Source organism: Petromyzon marinus, chromosome 62 (assembly GCF_048934315.1).
Source record: "Petromyzon marinus isolate PM22_M1 ecotype Great Lakes invasive population chromosome 62, UKy_Petmar_22M1.pri1.0, whole genome shotgun sequence".
NCBI classification, from domain to species: domain Eukaryota; kingdom Metazoa; phylum Chordata; class Hyperoartia; order Petromyzontiformes; family Petromyzontidae; genus Petromyzon; species Petromyzon marinus.
The window spans coordinates 1655648-1677014 of record NC_133728.1 but is presented as its reverse complement, the minus strand read 5'-3'; the positions used below and the strand labels follow the sequence as shown (position 1 = coordinate 1677014).

The following is a 21367-nucleotide window of genomic DNA, read 5'->3' as shown; positions in this document are numbered from 1 at the left end:
ACACACGCACTTGTGTTTTTACACACACACACACACTTGTGTTTTTACACACACACTTGTGTTTTTACACACACACTTGAGTTTTTACACACACACAGTATTAGTAATAGTACTCACACACTTGTTGCACACGTGTTCAATTACACACACTCAGTCTCTTACAGACACACACGTGTGACACGCTTGCGTTTAAAAACACACACTTGTGTTTTTACACACACACACACACTTGTGTTTTTACACACACACACACTTGTGTTTTTACACACACACACGTGACACACTTGTGTTTTTACACACACACACTTGTGTTTTTACACACACACACACTTGTGTTTTTACACACACACACACACTTGTGTTTTTACACACACACACACTTGTGTTTTTACACACACACACGTGACACACTTGTGTTTTTACACACACACACCTGTGTTTTTACACACACACACTTGTGTTTTTACACACACACACACACTTGTGTTTTTACACACACACACACACTTGTGTTTTTACACACACACACATTTGTGTTTTTTACACACACACACACACGTGTGTTTTTACACACACACACACGTGTGTTTTTACACAAACACACACACGTGTGTTTTTACACACACACACACGTGTGTTTTTACACAAACACACACGTGTGTTTTTACACACACAAAGCCAATGACCATCCTTACAGACTTTGCGGGCATACAGGTATTGTGCTGTATCATGGGGTGTTGCTGAAGGGGGTTTTACACACTCATACCACACACACACTCACACACACACTCATACCACACACACACACACACCACACACATCACAGACACACACACCACACACACCACACACACACTCATACCACACACACACTCATACCACACACACACTCATACCACACACACACTCATACCACACACACCACACACACTCATACACACACTCATACCACACACACACACTCACACACACACCACACACACACACCACACACACATACCACACCACACACTCACCACACACACACTCATACCACACACACACACTCATACGACACACACACTCATACCACACACACACCACACACACTCATACCACACACACACACACCACACACACTCATACACACACTTATACCACACACTCATACCACACACACACATACCACACACACACCACACACACACCACACACACACCACACACACACACCACACACACACTCATACACCACACATACCACACACACCACACACACCACACACACTCATACACACACTCATACCACACACTCATACCACACACACTCATACCACGCACACACCACACACACACCACACACACACACACCACACACACTCATACACCACACATACCACACACACCACACACACACCACACACACTCACACACTCATACACCACACACACACACCACACACACACTCATACCACACTCACACACCACACACACACCACACACACACTCATACACCACACACGCCACACACACCACACACACACTCATACACCACACACACCACACACACACACTCATACACCAGCAACCGCCATTCGCCACTAAGTGGCGGTGACGTCACCACGACGCTTGTGCCAGGCCATGTGCACCTTGAGGCCACGTGAAGTGTCGAACGCCCGCTGGCAGGGGTCACGGGGCAGACCCAGGTGCCACGGGTCGACTGACTGAGATGACTGGCTGATGCACCACCTGTGCCCCCTACTGTGCCAACCTGCTGTGCTTTAGCCACCCGGCGCTCCGTTCGTTGTTGTGAGCGTCGCTCCTCCGCCCTCCGTTGTTGTTGGAGGGCGACTGCCTCCAACTGCCCAGTAGCGTCCTTCACGAGCCTCCTCCACAGAGGCCGATCTTGACACCGCTGGTACCAGTCATCGGCAAGTCCACTCAGCTCCACGTCCTCCTGTACCACATCACTCCATCTCTTCTCTAGCCCGTGCCGCGCCCGTTTAGCCCCCTTGGCCGAACAAAAGCTGTTTCGGCATGCGGTAGCTGGGCATGTGGGCTACATGACCCAGCCAACGCAGCCTTGCCTGCCAGAGGAGCTCACCGATGGGACCTTGCCCGATCTTTCAAGGATTTGTGAGCTCCTCGCACAATCCAGCCTGGTTAAGCCCAGGATGGATCGTAGGCAGGCTAGCCTAAATGTTTCTAACGGGCGAAGATGTTCCATTAAGGGGGTCCACGTTTCGCAAGTGTATAGAAGGGAGGGAATGACCGTGGCCGAGAAGACCTGAAGCTTAGTGCGGAGCGACAGACAAGGTAGCTTCCACACAGCGTTACGCAACCGATGAAAAGATATTGCCGCTCAACTGATTCAGAGTGAGACCTCTGCCGTTAAACTGGAGCCAGTCATAAGCACACTGCCCAGGTATGGGAAACTCTCCACTCTCTCCACAACTGCCCCATCACCGATTGGGAGTTGTGGGGGTGGAGTGTCCGATTGTACAAAATACCCAGGCAGGTGCTTAGTTTTGGTGGGGCTGATGGTAAGGCCCCATCTCTTAGTGGCACGCTCCAGTCTCAGCAGCAGCGTCTCCAACTCCTCCTCTGAATGAGCAGTTATTACCAAGTCATCGGCATAGATAACGTGGTTGAGCAATAGGGAGTCATCCCTTGACCGCACCCGGACATCGATCAGCCTCCCATTATATCTGTACCATATGGAGATTCCCCCGGTACAGCTATTGAAGGCTTCACGAACTACGTGGTCAAAATAGATGTTAAATAATGTGGGAGCCAGAGGACATCCCTGTCGCACCCCAAGGTGTACAGGGAATGGCTCTGACTCCCGGCCACGTAGTTTTACCCGGGCCCGCTCACCATCATGAAGGTCCTTAATGATCGTGAGCAGAGGGTCAGGGACTCCAAAAGCACGAAGAACAACCCAGAGCCCAGGCCTACTGATGGTATAATAGGCCTTGACCAGGTCAATAAAGCAGAGATGTAGGTATTGTTGGAATTCCCTACACCTCTGCTGTAGCAAACGGACAGAAAATATGGCATCTGTGCAAGACCGCCCTTTCCTGAAACCACATTTAGGCTCCGCAAGCCTCTCCTCAGCGTGCCTGGCAAGGCCATGTTGAATAATCCTTGCCAGGACCTTTCCCAGCACACTGAGGAGTGAGATGCCCCTGTAGTTGTTACAGTCTGTGCGGTCCCCCTTCTTAAAGAGGGGGACCACCAAGGCATCCTTCTAATCCTGCAGAACCCATACAGTGGTCCAGACTGTTGTTATGATGTCATATAGGGCAGTCCTTGCACAAACGCCACCCTCCCTCAGCATTTCGCTTGGGAGATCATCTCTGCCCGGTGCCTTTCCTGGTCTCAGACTCCGGATCGCCTTCAGTACTTCCTCAATAGATGGCACCTCAGCCATCCACTCACAGGGGGTGTCTTCTTCCAATATTTGAGGCACCGCAGCCTCAGCAGGGTCATCCCCACTTTGTGCCACGATGTTTTCCTGGCTGAGGGGTTTCCCCTCAGAAATGCTCAGGAAATCTGCAAACCTGTTCCTGGGGTCGGAGATTGGAACACCATTTTTTCCCCTAATGATGGTAATAGGTGTGGCGCTGCGGGTTACTTTTTTGATGGAGTGAAATAGAGATTTGTGATCGCGAACCACTGAGGCAGACTCCTTCTCAGCTCCGCGACCACCACCCATCCTTGCAGCGCCTCATGGCTCTCCGAACCTCCGAGCGAAGGCTGCGGTAAGCCTCCTCATTCTCTGACGTGGGATTCTGTAGCCGATGACAGTGGGCCTGTCGCTTTTTCTCAACTATCCTGAACACCTCTGTCAGCCAGGGTCTCTGGGGAGGTCTGGACCACGTACCCAAAGCAGCCATTGCAGCTGCATGAGTCACAGTCCTAAGCCTCGCCCATTTACCCTCGACATCAGGAGGAGTGGGGGACGATGCCAACCCCAGCCGCAAGCGATGATGAAATTCTTGCTTGCAACTTTCATCAGCTAACTGAGACCAGGCCACTTTAGGTTGGAATGGGGTCCTGGGTGTACACCCACCACCGGAGTGGAAGAATGGCAGGCACATCTTACAGATGACTAGTCGATGGTCAGAGGGCACATCAGCTCCACGGTAGGTCCTGGTGTCAAGGACATGGGCTCGCATCCGCTGGTCCGTCACTATGTAGTCCATCAGATGTTCTTGCTTGGACCCGGCATGCATCCATGATGTTGTGTGGATGCGCCGATGCCGGAACAGCGTGTTGGTAATTACAAGCCCATGGGCTGCACAAAAATCTAGCAGCCTCCTACCGTTGTTATTGAGCTGATCTGGCCCATGCCCTCCAATCACTCCAGACCAGGTGTCAGCATCATGACCAACTCGGGCATTGAAGTCTCCCAACAAGATGACTCTATCCCGAGGGGCCACTTTAGCCAGCACCTGTGACAGGAGGTCATAGAAGGCATCTGACTCATTGGCTTTGCCTGCATCCCTCCACGGATGTTCGTCTTCGGTGGGGGCATAAGTAACCACGACCACCACTCCTCGCCTCCGGTTGATAGGAAGGCGAGCCCAAAGTCACCTGGGGCTTACAGCTTCCCACACCTCACCGCCATGCTCCCATGCACCCTTCATTCTTTTGTTCAAAAGAAGAGCCACACCCTGTTGTTTGGGAGTCTGCTGCCCCGAGTAGAGGACTGTCCACCCCTCATGGTGGCAGGAGCCAGAACCGGTCCACCGGACCTCCTGAATGCCACAGAGATCCAGGCGGTACCGGTCCAGCTCCCGACAGAGGAGTGGCAGCCTCTCCTCCATAGTGAGCGTTCGAACATTCCACGTGGCCACACGAAGTGGTTTTTTGTTGTTTCTGGAGGAACCCCGAGGGTAGAGATTAAATCTCCTGGCTCTGCCTATTGGGGTTTGGCCAGGAGACGTCATAGACGCCTTTCCCCCTGGGGCCTCCGGCACAAGCTTATTAGTTAGACATTTAAGTTGTGGTTTCGTGGTAATTTTTTGAAGGTGGAGGGGTTACCAGCCCCTCGCACCCATCCAGAGCCCCCGTTTAGCCACTGTGGTGGTCACAGACGCCATGAGGGGAGAGGGCCAATCGGAATTGGCCCTCTCCCCATAGCACCGTCCACGACAGAGTTGCCCGTCCGGCACCGCGAGGAGGTAGGGGGTTGTTTTGCCGGACAAAGACACACACACATGCACACACATACACAGCATTTCAAAGACACCAGAAACACACGCACGCACATGCACACCAGACACATTACTCACAGACAATACACTCTGTACATTAACAATACACACGTTCACACTCACAAGACAAAGATACAGATTCCCCAGATAGCCCTAACAGGATGTAGGGGCAAGTGCTGTTTGCGAGTAGCAGCAGCACCTATGAAGGCCGGCACGGCACAATATTCACCATACCACTCACCACGCCATTCACAACGATACTCACCACGCTACTCACCACGCCACTCACCACAATACTCACCACGCCACTCACCACGCCACTCACCACGCCATTCACCACAATACTCACCATGCCACTCACCACAATACTCACCATGCCACTCACCACAATACTCACCACGCTACTCACCACGCCACTCACCACAATACTCACCATGCCACTCACCATGCCACTCACCACGCCACTCACCACAATACTCACCATGCCACTCACCACGCCACTCACCACAATACTCACCATGCCACTCACCACGCCACTCGCCACAATACTCACCATGCCACTCACCATGCCACTCACCACGCCACTCACCACGCTATTCACCACAATACTCACCATGCCACTCACCACGCCATTCACCACAATACTCACCACGCCACTCACCACGCCACTCACCAACGCGAACTGTGTAAACCTTTGAAGGCAGTCTGGGGTGAGTGTGTGTATGTACTATCTCGTATGTGTGGTGTGTGTGCTATCTCGTATGTGGTGTGTGTGTGTGTGTACTATCTCGTATGTGGTGTGTGTGTGTACTATCTCGTATGTGTGGTGTGTGTGTACTATCTCGTATGTGTGGTGTGTGTGTACTATATGGTATGTGTGTGGGTGTGTGTGTACTATCTCGTATGTGTGGTGTGTGTGTACTATATGGTATGTGTGGTGTGTGTGTGTACTATATGGTATGTGTGTGGGTGTGTGTGTACTATTTCGTATGTGTGGTGTGTGTGTGTACTATATGGTATGTGTGTGGGTGTGTGTGTACTATTTCGTATGTGTGTTGTGTGTGTGTACTATATGGTATGTGTGTGGGTGTGTGAACGTGTGTGTGTGAACGTGTGTGTGTGTGTGAACGTGTGTGTGTGAACGTGTGTATGTGTGGGTGTGTGTGGCCTCAAAGTGCACCTAGCCTGGCACAATCGCCGTGGTGACGTCACCGGCACTTAGTGTCAAATGCTGCTTGTTGTTGTTAGTGCGTGTGTGTTGTCTTGTGTGTGCAAGCGTATGTCAGACGTGTGTGTGTCAGTGTGTGTGTCGGTATGCGTGTGCGTCAGTTTGTGTGTGTGGTTAGTGTGTAATCACCTTTGTGCCAAGAATGAATTCAACATTTTCCCCGTGAGTCACTGTCTGTAGAGTAACGTGTGTGTGTGTCAGTGTGTGTGTGTCGGTGTGTGTGTATCAGTGTGTGTCGGTGTGACCGGCTCCAGTTTAACAGCAGAGGTCTCACTCCGAATCAGTCGAGCGGCAATATCTTTTCATCGGTTGCGTAACGCTGTGTGGAAGCTACCTGGTCTGTCGCACTAAGCTTCAGGTCTTCTCGGCCACGGTCATTTCCTCCCTTCTCTACGCTTGCGAAACGTGGACCCCCTTAATGGAACATCTTCGCCCGTTAGAAACATTTAGGCTAGCCTGCCTACGATCCATCCTGGGTTTAACCAGACTGGATTGTATGAGGAGCTCACAAATCCTTGAAATATCTGGGCAAGGTCCCATCGGTGAGCTCCTCCGGCAAGCAAGGCTGCCTTGGCTGGGTCATGTAGCCCGCATGCCCAGCCACCGCATGCCGACACAGCTTTTGTTCGGCCAAGGGGGCTAAACGGGCGCGGCACGGGCAAGAGAAGAGATGGAGTGATGTGGTACAGGAGGACGTGGAGCTGAGTGGACTTGCCGATGACTGGTACCAGCGGTGTCAAGATCGGCCTCTGTGGAGGAGGCTCGTGAAAGATGCTACTGGGCTTTTGGAGGCAGTCGCCCTCCAACAACAACGGAGGGCGAAGGAGCGACGCTCACAACAACGAGCGGAGCGCCGGGTGGCTAAAGCACAGCAGGTTGGCACAGTAAGGGGCACAGGTGGTGCATCAGCCAGTCATCTCAGTCATCTCAGTCAGTCGACCCATGGCACCTGGGTCTGCCCCGTGACCTCCTGCCAGCGGGCGTTCGACACTTCACGTGGCCTCAAGGTGCACATGGCCTGGCACAAGCGTCGTGGTGACGTCACCGCCACTTAGTGGCGAATGGCGGTTGTTGTTGTCGGTGTGTGTGTGTCAGTGTGTGTGTGTGTCAGTATGTTTGGTTTGTGTGTTAGTGTGTGTTTGTGTGTCGGAGATGTTAACTACCTCGCCTGGTATACAGCAGGTCGTGGGTTCGATCCCGACCCTGACACCTGCTGTATATTTGAAGTTTGCGTGTCTCTCTCTCATCATCATCACGGTGGCTAGGAGATGTTAACTACCTTGCCTGGTGTGCAGGAGGTTGTGGGTTCGATCCCGACCCTGACACATGCTGCTGTGTATTTGGAGTTTGCGTCTCTCCCTCCCCGTGGTCACGTGGATTTTTCTCCGGCTCCTCCATTTTTCCCCCCCTTCCACATTTAGAATCAACGCGTTTAGAGTAATTTGGCTGCCGCTATCAATTTCCACCTAATGATGATGAGCCAACTTCGTAGAGCTATCATTTGGTATAGCCAGGGGGTCGTTTCTGAAATAAAAACAGGTGGACTGCTCCACAAATCCGGCTGTCGCCTGATAAAGCTGGTTGTAATTGTTGGCAAAACGTCGTACCCAAGATTGCAAATGCTGTGGCTTGGCTCTCCAACGCACAGACGGTTGGTGCTGTACTAGCGACGAATTTGTCACGTTCTCTTTACGTGACAAACCTCACTGAATTGGTATTGGTGGCGGGTTGACGCGATCCAACCCAAACAATACCTGTACCATGTAAAAATGAACGGCTGACTTTCCAGTTGCGTTGTGACAGTAACGTCTGTGTGATCGCGACAGTGGGGGTCCATCTCTGCTCGACACATTCACCATGGGGTAGGCACAACGAGCTTCACCGTACTCACGCGCCTTCTCACAATCGTAGTCAGGCCGCGACCGCTAAGGCAGCGTGCCATCTCGCCACGCCACGGCCGCCGTTCGATGCCTTCGGCGACGTAGGGTGTGAAAGAAGTTCGACGTACATGCTCATGTTGACGCGTCGCCCTGGTAGGGCTTTCACGAACAATGTCCATAGTGGGGTTGTTTTTTTTTTGGAGCGTCGTTAAGCCCATATTACTCACACTCACAAACTCCACTCACTCACTCACACAAACTCCACTCACTCACAACTCACTCACACTCACTCACTTACACAAAGTGCACTCACTCACACTCACTCACTCACACAAAGTGCACACACTCACAACTCACTCACACTCACTCACACTCACTCACTTACACAAAGTGCACTCACTCACACTCACTCTCGCTCGCTCATACAAACTCCACTCACTCTCGCTCACTCATACAAACTCCACTCACTCACACTCACTCGCTCGCTCACACTCATACAAACTCCACTCACTCACTCACACACTCATAAAAAACTGCACTCACTCTCACTCACTCACTTACACAAAGTGCACTCACTCATGCTCACTCACACTCACTCACTCATACAAACTCCACTCACTCTCGCTCACTCATACAAACTCCACTCACTCACACTCACTCACACTCACTCATACAAACTCCACTCACTCACACTCACTCACACAAACTGCACTCACTCACACTGGAGTGAAGAAAGTCAAGCACGAGAAGATGGTTTCAAATTAAGCAACCATTGGAAAGATGTTCTAAATCGAACCAAACGTTAAAGTATTTTTTAATGGCACAGTATGTTTATTCAATTAGTGGCATCCCAAACTCTCACGGTGGTGCTAATGTATTTTTTATGCTAATTCCAACCTTGCACAGCTTTACATTTTATGCTAATTCCTTTGTCAAGGCGTTTTTTTCTGTTTACCCCCTCGCAGCTTAAAGGAGGCGACCTGCGCTTGACTTTCTTCACTCCAACGCTGTCCTCTGGACAGTCTGGTCCCTTCACCTGATGAAGGCCACTTGTGTTGTGGCCGAAACGTCGTGATTTTTTTGTTGTTTTGTTTTTTTACCTACGTGACTTTACCGAATAGAACCAAAGAGTGCGTCTTTATTGGTCCTCATAATTCGCTTAGACTATTGGGATTATTTCGCTGCTATGAATGTCCAAATGATGTTGAGTGGATATCATTTGTGGTGACCAGGCCGCTTCAATAGCTCAGTGGGGCATTGCCTGGTAGAATGGCGATGGCTTGGCATTGTTTGGGTGATTTGTTTATCTTTCCTATGTTTGTTATTGTTTGTTGGTGTAACATTCTTACCCCATGCCCCTACTGGACATCTGTGAAAAAGAGCTTCATAGCTCATCGGATTCCTTCCGTATAAACATTCTGATTCTGATTACCGCCGCCGCTGTGTGATTCCCCCAGTTGAGCGATTTGCAGGTAATTTATCTTATTTTAACTTCAGCTCTGGGGATTTGCCTCGGGTCGATGCCGGTTACATTGTGCGTGGTGTTATTTGAGCTTGGAAAGCGGAGGACCACGGAGAGGCATCTCACGCAGTAGAACAGGGGGAGAGAGAATACAAAGTTCACTCACCCACACACATTCACCCACACACACTCATACAAACTCCACTCAATCTGTAGAACAGGGGGAGAGATCATACAAACTCCACTCACTCACCCACACACACTCATACAAACTCCACTCAATCTGTAGAACAGGGGGAGAGATCATACAAACTCCACTCACTCACCCACACACACTCATACAAACTACACTCATTCTTCATATGAAAGGTTTTTGGGTTAGATCGCGTTATTTATAAATGTGTCGTAACCCTCCACCACCCGACACGGCCAATCAGCAAAAAAGTGTCACGTTTACAAAGGACAAATAGTTCACTACTTTAGCCCACCGGTGTGTTGAAGAGTGAATCACCCTCGTTTAAAATTTGAGTACGACGTTTTGCTGGTAATTACATCCAGCATCATCGGGCAATTCGCCAGAATGGTAAAGCCCTCTCCACTTGCTCCCGGTCTTAAATACAGCAGCAGCAGGGTGACGTCATCATTTAACTCATTTCAGGTGCAGTGATTTGAGGTGGAGGGGGGGTATTATAATTATATAATCGATTGGTAGGTAATCAGTCAATGGTTATGATTAGTAATGAGTTGTAGATTAGTAATTAGTTGTAATGTGTGTTATTGTTATTTATAAATAACGCGATCTAACCCAAAAGACTTTATTATGAATAATATTGGTTGCGAAAGCCTACGTGTTACACTCATTCTGTAGAACGGGGAGATCGTACAAACTGCACTCACTCTGTAGAACGGGGAAATCATACAAACTCCACTTACTCACTCTAGAACAGGGGGAGATCATACAAACTCCACTCAGTCACCCACACACACTCATACAAACTCCACTCAATCTGTAGAACAGGGGGAGATCATACAAACTCCACTCACTCACTCTAGAACAGGGGGAGATCATACAAACTCCACTCACTCTGTAGAACAGGGGGAGATCATACAAACTCCACTCACTCACTCTAGAACAGGGGGACATCACACAAACCCCACTGACTCTCTGTAGAACAGGGGGAGATCATACAAACTCCACTCACTCTGTAGAACAGGGGGAGATCACACAAACTCCACTCACACACTCTGTAGAACAGGGGGAGATCATACAAACTCCACTCACTCTGTAGAACAGGGGGAGATCATACAAACTCCACTCACTCTGTAGAACAGGAGGAGATCACACAAACTCCACTCACACACTCTGTAGAACAGGGGGAGATCACACAAACTCCACTCACTCTGTAGAACAGGGCGAGATCACACAAACTCCACTCGCTCACTTTGTAGAACAGGGGGAGATCACACAAACTCCACTCACTCACTCTGTAGAACAGGGGGAGATCACACAAACCCCACTGACTCTCTGTAGAACAGGGGGAGATCACACAAACTCCACTCACTCACTCTGTAGAACAGGGGGAGATCACACAAACTCCACTCACTCACTCTGTAGAACAGGGGGAGATCACACAAACTCCACTCACTCTGTAGAACAGGGGGAGATCATACAAACCCCACTCACTCGCACTCTCCTGGAGAACAGGGGTAGAGACGCACGGAAAACTCCACGCAGAGGCACCCGAAATCGGGAATCGAATCCAAGCCCCTTCATGATGTGGGCCGAGTGAGTCCTGCTGAACCGACGCCGCTGGCTTGCAATGCAACGAGCGCCGCTCCGGCAAGGTTTACGCTCACCAGCTGGGGACGTGTAAACCACACGGCATCTGTGCGTCAAAGCCTTGAAGGTTCAAGTCGTAGACGCGTGCGAGTCTCTGCCCCCACTGCCACGTCCTTTTAAAGGCCTCTGTGTAAAGTTTACGCGGCCGTTCCTGGATAGTTTCACCACCACCACCCCACTGCCAAGAGTCACCGTGTGCTCGTGTTGTTCTTCATATTGCGGTTTTTTAAGCGCGCTCGCTCAGTCGCTCGCTCAGTCGCTCGCTCGCCCACTCACTCGCCCACCCACTCGCTCATCCACCCACACACTCACCCACCCACCTACTCACCCATCCACTCACTCACCCACCCACCCACTCACCCACCCACCCACTCACCCATCCACTCACTCACCCACCCACCCACTCACCCATCCACTCACTCACCCACCCACCCACCCACTCACCCACTCACCCACCCACCCACCCACTCACTCACCCACCCACCCACTCACCCATCCACTCACTCACCCACCCACCCACTCACTCACCCACCCACCCACACACCCACCCACCCACTCACCCACCCACCAACCCACTCACACACCCACCCACACACCCACTCGCTCACTCACTTACCCACCTACCACCCCACCAACCCACCCACCCACTCACCCAATAACCCACCCACTCACCCACCCACTCACTCACCCACCCACTCACCCACCCACTCACTCACCCACTCACTCACTCACCCACCAACTCACTCACCCACCCACTCACCCACACACTCACCCACCCACTCACTCACCCACCAACTCACCTCCCCTCACCCCGCCCTCCTGGTGGTGGCATCGGTCAATTCCGTCCGCCACCCAGCAGTGGACTGACCACGGCTCGCGACTTGCTTGTGCCCCTGCAGGAGCGCCAGCGGCTGGAAACGATCCTCAGCCTCTGCGCCGAGTATCACGAGAAGGGCAGCATCTCGGACCTGCGCGGCATTATGGGTAAGACGGAGGGGGGCGGCAGCGGTGAGGAGGAGGCCCGTCCCGTCGCCGCGGCTGCACCGGCGCCAGTCTCCGCGGCAACCGTGGACTCAGGTACCGACGCGGCCGTTATGGACCTCGTGAGCGTGAGAGAGGAGCAATCACTCGCAGGGCTTGCGGGGAGCGGTGGCGCGGCGGTTAGCGCGCTGCGCCAGGAGCCCACCGGCCGGAGTTAGATTCACGCTCGCGGCCAAACACCATTGGCGATTGCCTGAACCGGTCCCGGGCCTCCGCGAGGTCGACTCGGCCTCAAACGAGTAGCCGGCGCGGTGTGCAGCAAACGTCGCCACCGGGGTGACAAAGGGCGGTCTGGCGTGGTGCTGGCCACCCACCCCCTCGTGTGCCGTGCCGGCCTTCATAGGTGCTGCTGCTGCTGCTCGCTAACAGCACTTGCCCCTACTGTCTGTTACAGGCTACACGGGGATCTTTGTTTTATGGTGGCGGTGGTAGTGGTGGTGCTGCCGTGACGATTCGTGTCGCCGTGACGTTTTGTGTCCCCGTGACGATTCGTGTCGCCGTGTCTCCACTCCCACCCAGCTCAGAGCCCTGGAGATGACAGTCGTCATGACGACGCCGGCGAGGAGATGGGAGGGACCGCGGTGACGATGGCGACGAGGGGAGGAGGAGGCGGAGGGGGGGAGGGGCCCGCAGGGGGCCGTGACGAGTGCAGCAGCAGCACAGAGAGCGCGCAGGACGAGGTGAGGGCCGTTGATCTGGCACGGTGTGGCACTGCGTGGCACGGCGTGGCACGGTGTGGCATGGCGTGGCACTGCGTGGCACCGCGTGGCACGGCGTGGCACGGTGTGGCACTGCGTGGCACGGCCTGGCACGGCGTGGCACTGCGCGGCACGGCGTGGCACTGCGTGGCACTGCGTGGCACGGCGTGGCACGGCGTGGCACGGTGTGGTACTGCGCGGCACGGCGTGGCACTGCGTGGCACGGCCTGGCACGGCGTGGCACGGGCCCAGGAGTGTGCTACCTGTGGCGCGACTGCTCGCCCCTGCGAAGCGAAAACGCTGCGGGGAGGTGGACTGTGGCCTGCGACTCCGAATACAGTGGGGACCTCCCGAGTCACCGGACCAGTTTGTCAACAGCTGCTCCCCGTTATTTATATATATAATTTTATTATTTAATGAAGTGTGTTTGTTTTACAAAGTGGCTGGAGGCGTGCATGTGTGTGTGTGTGGAGCGGTGGTGCAGTGGTTACAGCCGCCTCACCAACCCGGTGACTCCAGTTCGGTTCCCACTCATGGCCGCCAACGCCGGTGACGATAATTATCTGAACCGGTCCTGGGTCTCCCCTAGGTGTATTCGGCCACAAACGACTACCTAATGCTGTGTGCACATACATGAGCACTGGTGGCCACAACACTCGCTCGTGCGTATTGCCAGCCCTAACAGGTGCTCGCTAACGCCACTTGCCCCAACAGCCAGGTAAATGGGGCACACTGTGGTGGCTATGAGATGTTAACTACCTCGCCTGGTATACAGGAGATAGTGGGTTCGATCCTGACCCTGACGCCTGCTGTATATTTGGAGTGTGTGGTGTCTTTTTCTCTTTCTCTCTCTCATCATCATCACGGTGGCTAGGAGATGTTAACTACCTCGCCTGGCATACAGGAGAGCGTGGATGCGACCCCTACCTACCCTGACGCCTGCTGTATATCTGGAGTTTGCGGTGTCTCGCTTTCTCCCCCATGGTCGCGTGGATTTTTCTCCGGGTCCTCTGGCTTTTCCCTCCATATTTAGAATCAACGTCACACGTTTCGAGCACAGTAAACCCTCTTTGGTTCTTTCGGTAAAGTCACGTAGGAAGAAAATAAATTGAATAATAGGGAGTACGACGTTTCGATTGCAACACAAGCAATCGTCATCAGGTAGAACTACATTTTAGAGAGAGACAAAACACAGACACGGAGGCACATAAGCAGAGAGAGACAACACAGAGACACAGAGAGAGAGAGAGAGACACACACAACATAAACACACAGAGACCCAATGTCTCTGTGTCGAGACCTTAAATGGTAAACCCCTTGTTAATTCGACACATGTAGGGGGGGGGGGGGTCTGGCCTTTCCGAATTCTCAAATATTCCAAATTATGTACAATGCTTCTCCCCAGTGCCTCCTGACCCAATAAAAAACATTAAATCCACATTTGATTTCCAAACTCTTCACACACCGTAGCCATCGACACACACTGCCTGCATCAATCATATCCAAAACTCTGGATTTGTCTCGCAGATGAAGGGATTTTATACTTCGGTCCCTTCCTGTCGCTTCTTGAACTCGGTGTAGACGACATTTCTTGCACCGAGTGCACAAACAGGGTAAAGTCCGAAGCGTCGGGTCCGCACTGACGCTCACCACGCTCGCCACGCTCACCACGCTCACCACGCTCTGCCACGCTCGCCACGCTCCCCACGCTCACCACGCTCTGCCACGTTCGCCACGCTCACCATGCTCTGCCACGCTCACCATGCTCACCACGCTCTGCCACCCTCTGCCACGCTCGCCACGCTCGCCACGCTCTGCCACCCTCTGCCACGCTCGCCACGCTCACCACGCTCTGCCACGCTCTGCCACGCTCGCCACGCTCACCACGCTCGCCACGCTCGCCACGCTCTGCCACGCTCGCCACGCTCTGCCACGCTCTGCCACGCTCGCCACGCTCACCACGCTCACCACGCTCACCACGCTCACCATGCTCTGCCATGCTCGCCACGCTCTGCCACGCTCGCCACGCTCACCACGCTCACCACGCTCGCCACGCTCTGCCACGCTCTGCCACGCTCGCCACGCTCTGCCATGCTCTGCCACGCTCGCCACGCTCACCACGCTCACCACGCTCACCACGCTCACCATGCTCTGCCACGCTCACCACGCTCACCACGCTCACCACGCTCACCGCCACCAGACCGCGTCGTCGTTTAGGTCGTGGCGCGCGGCATCGCTCCACGCGCCACGCCCAGATTGGACCGTTCGGCACGGCGATTCGGCTCGCGGCAAATTACTGACGCACCGCGCACGTGGCGAAAGCGCAGCCGTGGCGAATTATCCCCGATTACGAATGATCAGATTGCGAGGTTTTACCGTATTGCTCCTCCTTCTTCCACGCGTTTGTGCCACTCATTCGGGGGGGTCTTCCGCAGCCCTTGCCAACCTTCTTACACGCTGCCCCGCTCTGCGCCATCTCTCTTTCCGCTCGCCGGGCCACCGTGTCCGATCGCACCGCATCGACAGCCTCTGCTTCTGTCTTCCTCTTGAACTCTTTGCTTGCACTTGCTGCTTCACTTGCCACCTTCTGACCCGCATCATTTTCCTGTTGTCTCTCCACATGACCGAACCACGCTGTATTTGGCTGCTTTAAATGATGACGAGCGCCTTTGTTGAGCTTTCATTTGTGGCCAGGTCGCTTCTGAAAAAGAAGCTAATGGCTCAGTGGGCTTTTCCTGCGTAAGATAAAACAAAAGTTTAGTTTAATTGATAGATTTTAGTTTGGGTGATCTGTTTACCCTTCTTACACTTTGCACTCTCACGGCTTGTATGTTGTTTGTTATTGTAGTCAGATTCCTGCTCCAGTATTAATAATGATTCTGAGTAAATCTTAATGTTCATAATAGAGGTTTTTTTGGGTTAGATCGCGTAAATATATAAATGTTGTGTCGTTAAACCCGCCACCACCCGACACAGCCAACTAGTAAGGGTTGTCCCGTAAACAGAACGTGCCAATTAGTTACCAGTACAGCACTAGTGTGTAGTGTATAGTGTAGTGTATAGCAGTGTATAGTGTCGTATACTAGTACAGCACTAACCGGTGTGTTGGAGAGCAAAGCCACAACATTTACAATCTGAGTACGACGTTTCGCCAGTAATTACAACCAGCTTCATCAGGCGACAGCCAAATTTGTTTACGTGACAAACCCTTACTAGTAGGCTGTGTCGGGTCGTGGCGGGTTTAACGACACAACATTCATATATTTACGTGATCGAACCCAAAAAAACTCTATTATGGATGATATTGCTCGCGAAAGCCTACGTGTTTAACAAATCTTAATGTTGTTTATTATTATTTCCCCCACCCCCCCCCCGTTTTTCCTCGCGTATTTTTTGCAGGGCTACATCCAGACTATGTCGTCGTACGACAGAGTACCGAGCCCGCCCGAACAATCCCGCAGGACGCCCAGGCAGGAGGCGAGGCTGAAGTTGGCGGAACAGAAGCAGGAGGTGATGCGCCGGGAGGTGGGGCTCGAGCAGGAAGTGATGCGGCGGGGGGCGGAGCACCGGCAGGAAGTGATGCGCTTGGACGTGAGGAGGGCCCAGCTGGTGGCGGTGGTGGAGGAGCTGAAACGACGGATCCACGATGTGCAGAGCCAGATGGAGGACTGCGCGCGAGAGGTGAGCTATGTGGCTCTTTTTCAGAAAGCTAAACTAAAGACGGTTAAACTACAGGGACTCATCTACTTACGAACGCATTAGGCCCCAGAGGTCCGTTCGTACGTCGATTTGTTAGTGAGCCCAACTTTACTCTTGTCCATTCCAAAAATGTTGTCCAGGCATGTACACTAAACACGGGGGGAATGGCTTTGAAAGTTACCACTGGTTCATGTTTTGCAGATGTAGATGCCACACATGCACACAGGTGCATAGCGTTGCAATTGTAAAAGCTCTCAGCCTTGTCCAGACTACCAGCTCAAAATAACTGAACGATGCTTATGATGATGATGATGACGACTGATGATTATGCTGCTGATGATGATGTTGATGACAATAATGATGCTGATTACGATGGTGCTGCCACCGATGATGTCGCTGATGATGTCGCTGATGATGTCGCTGCTGATGTCACCGATGATGTCGCTGATGACGACGATGCTGATGACGACGGCAACCGCGCCGCAGGCGGAGATGGAGCGGGCGCTGCTGGAGGGGGAGAAGGCGGCGGAGAAGTCGAACCTCGGCAAGGACCAGGAGGTGATCGCCGCGCTGCAGAGGAAGATGTCGGAGTTGGAGGCGCGCGTCGCCCGCCAGAGAGACAAGGTGACGACGATGACGCCACCGCCGCACGCCCCTCCCTCCCTCCGCCCCCTCCCCTACCCCCCCCCACCCCGCCCACGAAACCGGAGCACCCGAAGGAACCCACGTGCACGCGCGAGCAATCTTGCGGGGCAGGTGGAACAGATGTGGATTAGTCAGCCCTTTGCTGCTGTGTGCTGCCTTCTAAGCCAGGGGGTACGGCTCCTAGTCGACACCCACCCACGGGTAGAATTGGAATGAGGTGGAACAGATGGGGATTAGTCCACGGGCGGAAGGGAATTTCTCCAACATCTCTCCGTGCGTGATCCACCAACCCCCCCCCCCCCCCTCCCGCTCGGCACGACCGGCACGGCGCCGCTTGCCAGCAGACGCGCTAACGGCCTGGCTGCATTAACGCCCCCCCCCCCCCCCCCCCAATCGCTCCACCACCGCCGTCATCGCCGGTTATCCGCGCAGCGCTGCGTCGGGCGGGTAAACGCACGTGCCGTTTGCAAAGTTTAAGCCTGGATTGTGCTGTCTATTGCATGGCCTGCTAACACATTTCATTGTGTGTGTGTGTTTGTTTGCGCGCGTGTGTTTGTGTGTGTTTGCGTGTGTGTGTTTGCGTGCGTGTGTTTGTGTGTGTTTGTGTGTGTTTGTGTGTGTTTGCGTGCGTGTGTTTGCATGTGTGTGTTTGTGTGTGTGTGTGTTTACATGCATGCGCGTGCGTGCGTGCGTGTAATCCACGCGCCGCTGCGTGCGTGCATGGGCACACGCGTGCACCGTCTCCCTCGCTCGCTCCACCAAAATCATCGCCGCCACCACCATCACCACCATCATCACCGCGACCACCATCATCATCATCACCACCACCACCTACACCACCATCATCATCATCATCACCGCCAACACCACCTACACCACCATCACCAACATCACCATCATCACTACCACCTGCATCACAACCTCACCACCGCTCTACCACCACCACCACCCCTACCATCACCACCACGACCACCATAACTCCCACCACTACTAACACCGCCGCCGCCGTTTGAACGGCCGTGCCGCACCGTGCCATGGGCCCCAGGGTAAGGCCCGGCTGGTGGAGGAGAGGCAGAATCTGGACGATCTCCACGCCAAGAAGTCAGACGTTGAAACGCAGCTCCATAGCTGCCCCGAGGCTCTCAGGGAGCAGATGGACGAGGAGCTGCGCATGGTTCGTCACCCCCCCCCCCGCACCCCCCCGTCGCCACCCCCTGCCCCCCCCCACACCCCCCACACGCCACGCAGACCGCTCCAGCGCCGCTCACGCTGCCGGGGGGGGGCGGGGGGGGGGCGGGGGGGGGGCGGGGGGGGGTGCATGGTACGCAGGTCTCATCCCCTGGCGCTGCGGAAAACTGTAAGTTGAAGAAACTTTGGGTTTTCTGAAATGTTGACGACGATAGTGGTGATGATGATGACGACGACGACGGTGATGATGATGATGACAGTGATGATGACGACGGTGATGATGATGATGACGTCGACGATGGTGGTGGTGATGATGATGACAGTGATGATGATGACGGTGATGATGACGACGACGGTGATGATGATGATGATGATGACGACGACGGTGATGATGACGACGACGACGGTGATGATGACGACGATGATGACGACGACGGTGATGATGACGACGACGACGATGATGACGACGACGGTGATGATGACGACGATGATGACGACGACGGTGATGATGACGACGATGATGACGACGACGGTGATGATGACGACGACGACGACGATGTCCCAGGTGAGCGACCAGCTGGAGAGCGGCGCTCGCCGCTTCGAGGACCTGGAGTTCCAGCAGCTGGAGACGGAGTCGCGGCTGGAGGAGGAGAGGGAGGCCGGACTGCACAGCGTGCTCAAGGACATGACGGAGCTGAGACGCACCATCGTGTCTCGCAAGGTGGCTCGCGCGCGGAGAGAGACACGCGGGGGGAGACACGCGGGGAGAGACGCGGGGGGAGAGGCACACGTGGAGACGTGGGGAGAGACACGGGGGGAGACACGGGGGGGGAGACACACGGGGAGAGACACGCGGGGAGAGACGCGGGGGGAGAGGCACACGTGGAGACGTGGGGAGAGACACGGGGGGAGACACGGGGGGGGAGACACACGGGGAGAGACACGCGGGGAGAGACGCGGGGGGAGAGGCACACGTGGAGACGTGGGGAGAGACACGCGGGGAGAGACACGTGGGGGGAGACACGTGGGGGGGGAGACACACGGGGAGAGACGCGCGGGGAGAGACACGCAGGGAGAGACGTGGGGAGAGACGCGCGGGAGATACGCGCGGGGAGAGACGCACGGGGAGAGACGTGGGGGGAGAGGCACACGTGGAGACATGGGGAGAGACACGCAGGGAGAGACACGCGGGGAGAGACGCGGGGGGAGAGGCACACGTGGAGACGTGGGGAGAGACACGCGGGGAGAGACGCGGGGGGAGAGGCACACGTGGAGACGTGGGGAGAGACACGCGGGGAGAGACATGCGGGGGGAGACACGCAGGGAGAGACACGCGGGGCGAGGCACACGTGGAGACGTGGGGAGAGACGCGCGGGGAGAGACGCGCGGGGAGAGACACGCGGGGAGAGACACGCGGGGAGAGACACGCGGGGAGAGACGCGGGGGGAGAGGCACACGGAGAGACACGTGAGGAGAGACGCGGGGGGACAGACACAAGGGGAGAGGCACACATGGAGACGCGGGGGGAGAGACACGCGGTGGGAGAGACGTGTGGGGAGAGATGCATGGGGAGACACGTGGGGACATGTAAGGAGAGGCACAAGGGGAGAGACACGCGGAGAGAAGCGTGGGGAGAGAAGTAGGGACAAGTGGAGAGACACGGGGACACGTGGGGAGACGCGGGGACCACGGGGAACAGAGGAGGGGGACAACATGCCGGCCTTGATAGGCGCTGTTCGAGGCTACACGGGGGACCTTTGTCTGTGTAGGAGCGTCTGTGTGCGCTGGAGCGTCAGGCCAACCAGACGCTGCGGGCGGCGGAGGTGGAGAGGCAGAGACTCCAGCGGGAGAGGGGCACGCTCGTGCGCCTCTACGAGAGGGTGAGACATCACCGACATCATCAACATCAACAACATCATCATCATCACCACCAACATCACCACCAACGTCGTCATCACTAATATTGTCACCAAAAAAACCACAAAATCCAAATATACAGGCGACCTCCTGTATACCGGGCGAGGTTTTCAACATTTCGCCGCCGAGGCGAGATGTTGCCCCACAGTGTTAAGGGCTACTTGGGGGACCTTGACCTTTGACTGTGTATGTGTGTCTGTGTGTGACTGTGTATGTGTGTCTACGTGTGTCTGTGTGTGTCTGTGTGTGACTGTGTGGTGGGGAGCGGTAGTGCAGCAGTTAGCCCGCTGATCTAAAAACCCGGTGGCCCAAGTTCGATTCCCGCTCACAGCCAACACCGGTTCCTGGGTCTCCCCAAGGTCGACTCAGCCTCAAATGAGTACCTGGCGCGGTGTGCAGTAAACATCGCCACTGGGGAGACAAAGGCGGCCGGGCGTGGTGCTGGCCACCCACCCCCTGGCGTGCCACAGTGCCGGTGCTGCTGCTCGCTGACAGCGCTTGCCCCCCACAGTCTGTTAAGGCTACACGGCCGCCGGGTGGGGTGGGGGTGGGGGGGTGATCGCTGTCTT

General features: G+C 54.5%; 1 protein-coding gene across 10 annotated transcripts in view; it reads left to right on the top strand.

The window, feature by feature from the left end:
* LOC116955834 (pleckstrin homology-like domain family B member 1) overlaps window positions 1-21367 on the top strand; it is a 155182-nt gene that overhangs the window by 97730 nt on the left and 36085 nt on the right. For 7 of the 10 annotated variants that reach the window (XM_076053770.1, XM_076053771.1, XM_076053768.1 and 4 more), the window contains exons 8-14: window positions 12510-12687; window positions 13171-13331; window positions 16749-17030; window positions 17535-17672; window positions 18739-18867; window positions 19447-19602; window positions 20651-20761. In XM_076053770.1, coding sequence (XP_075909885.1) covers window positions 12510-12687; window positions 13171-13331; window positions 16749-17030; window positions 17535-17672; window positions 18739-18867; window positions 19447-19602; window positions 20651-20761 — 1155 coding nt within the window. The remainder of the gene's footprint in view (window positions 1-12509; window positions 12688-13170; window positions 13332-16748; window positions 17031-17534; window positions 17673-18738; window positions 18868-19446; window positions 19603-20650; window positions 20762-21367) is intronic. The other 3 variants (XM_076053775.1, XM_076053769.1, XM_076053767.1) reach the window with 2 other exon arrangements.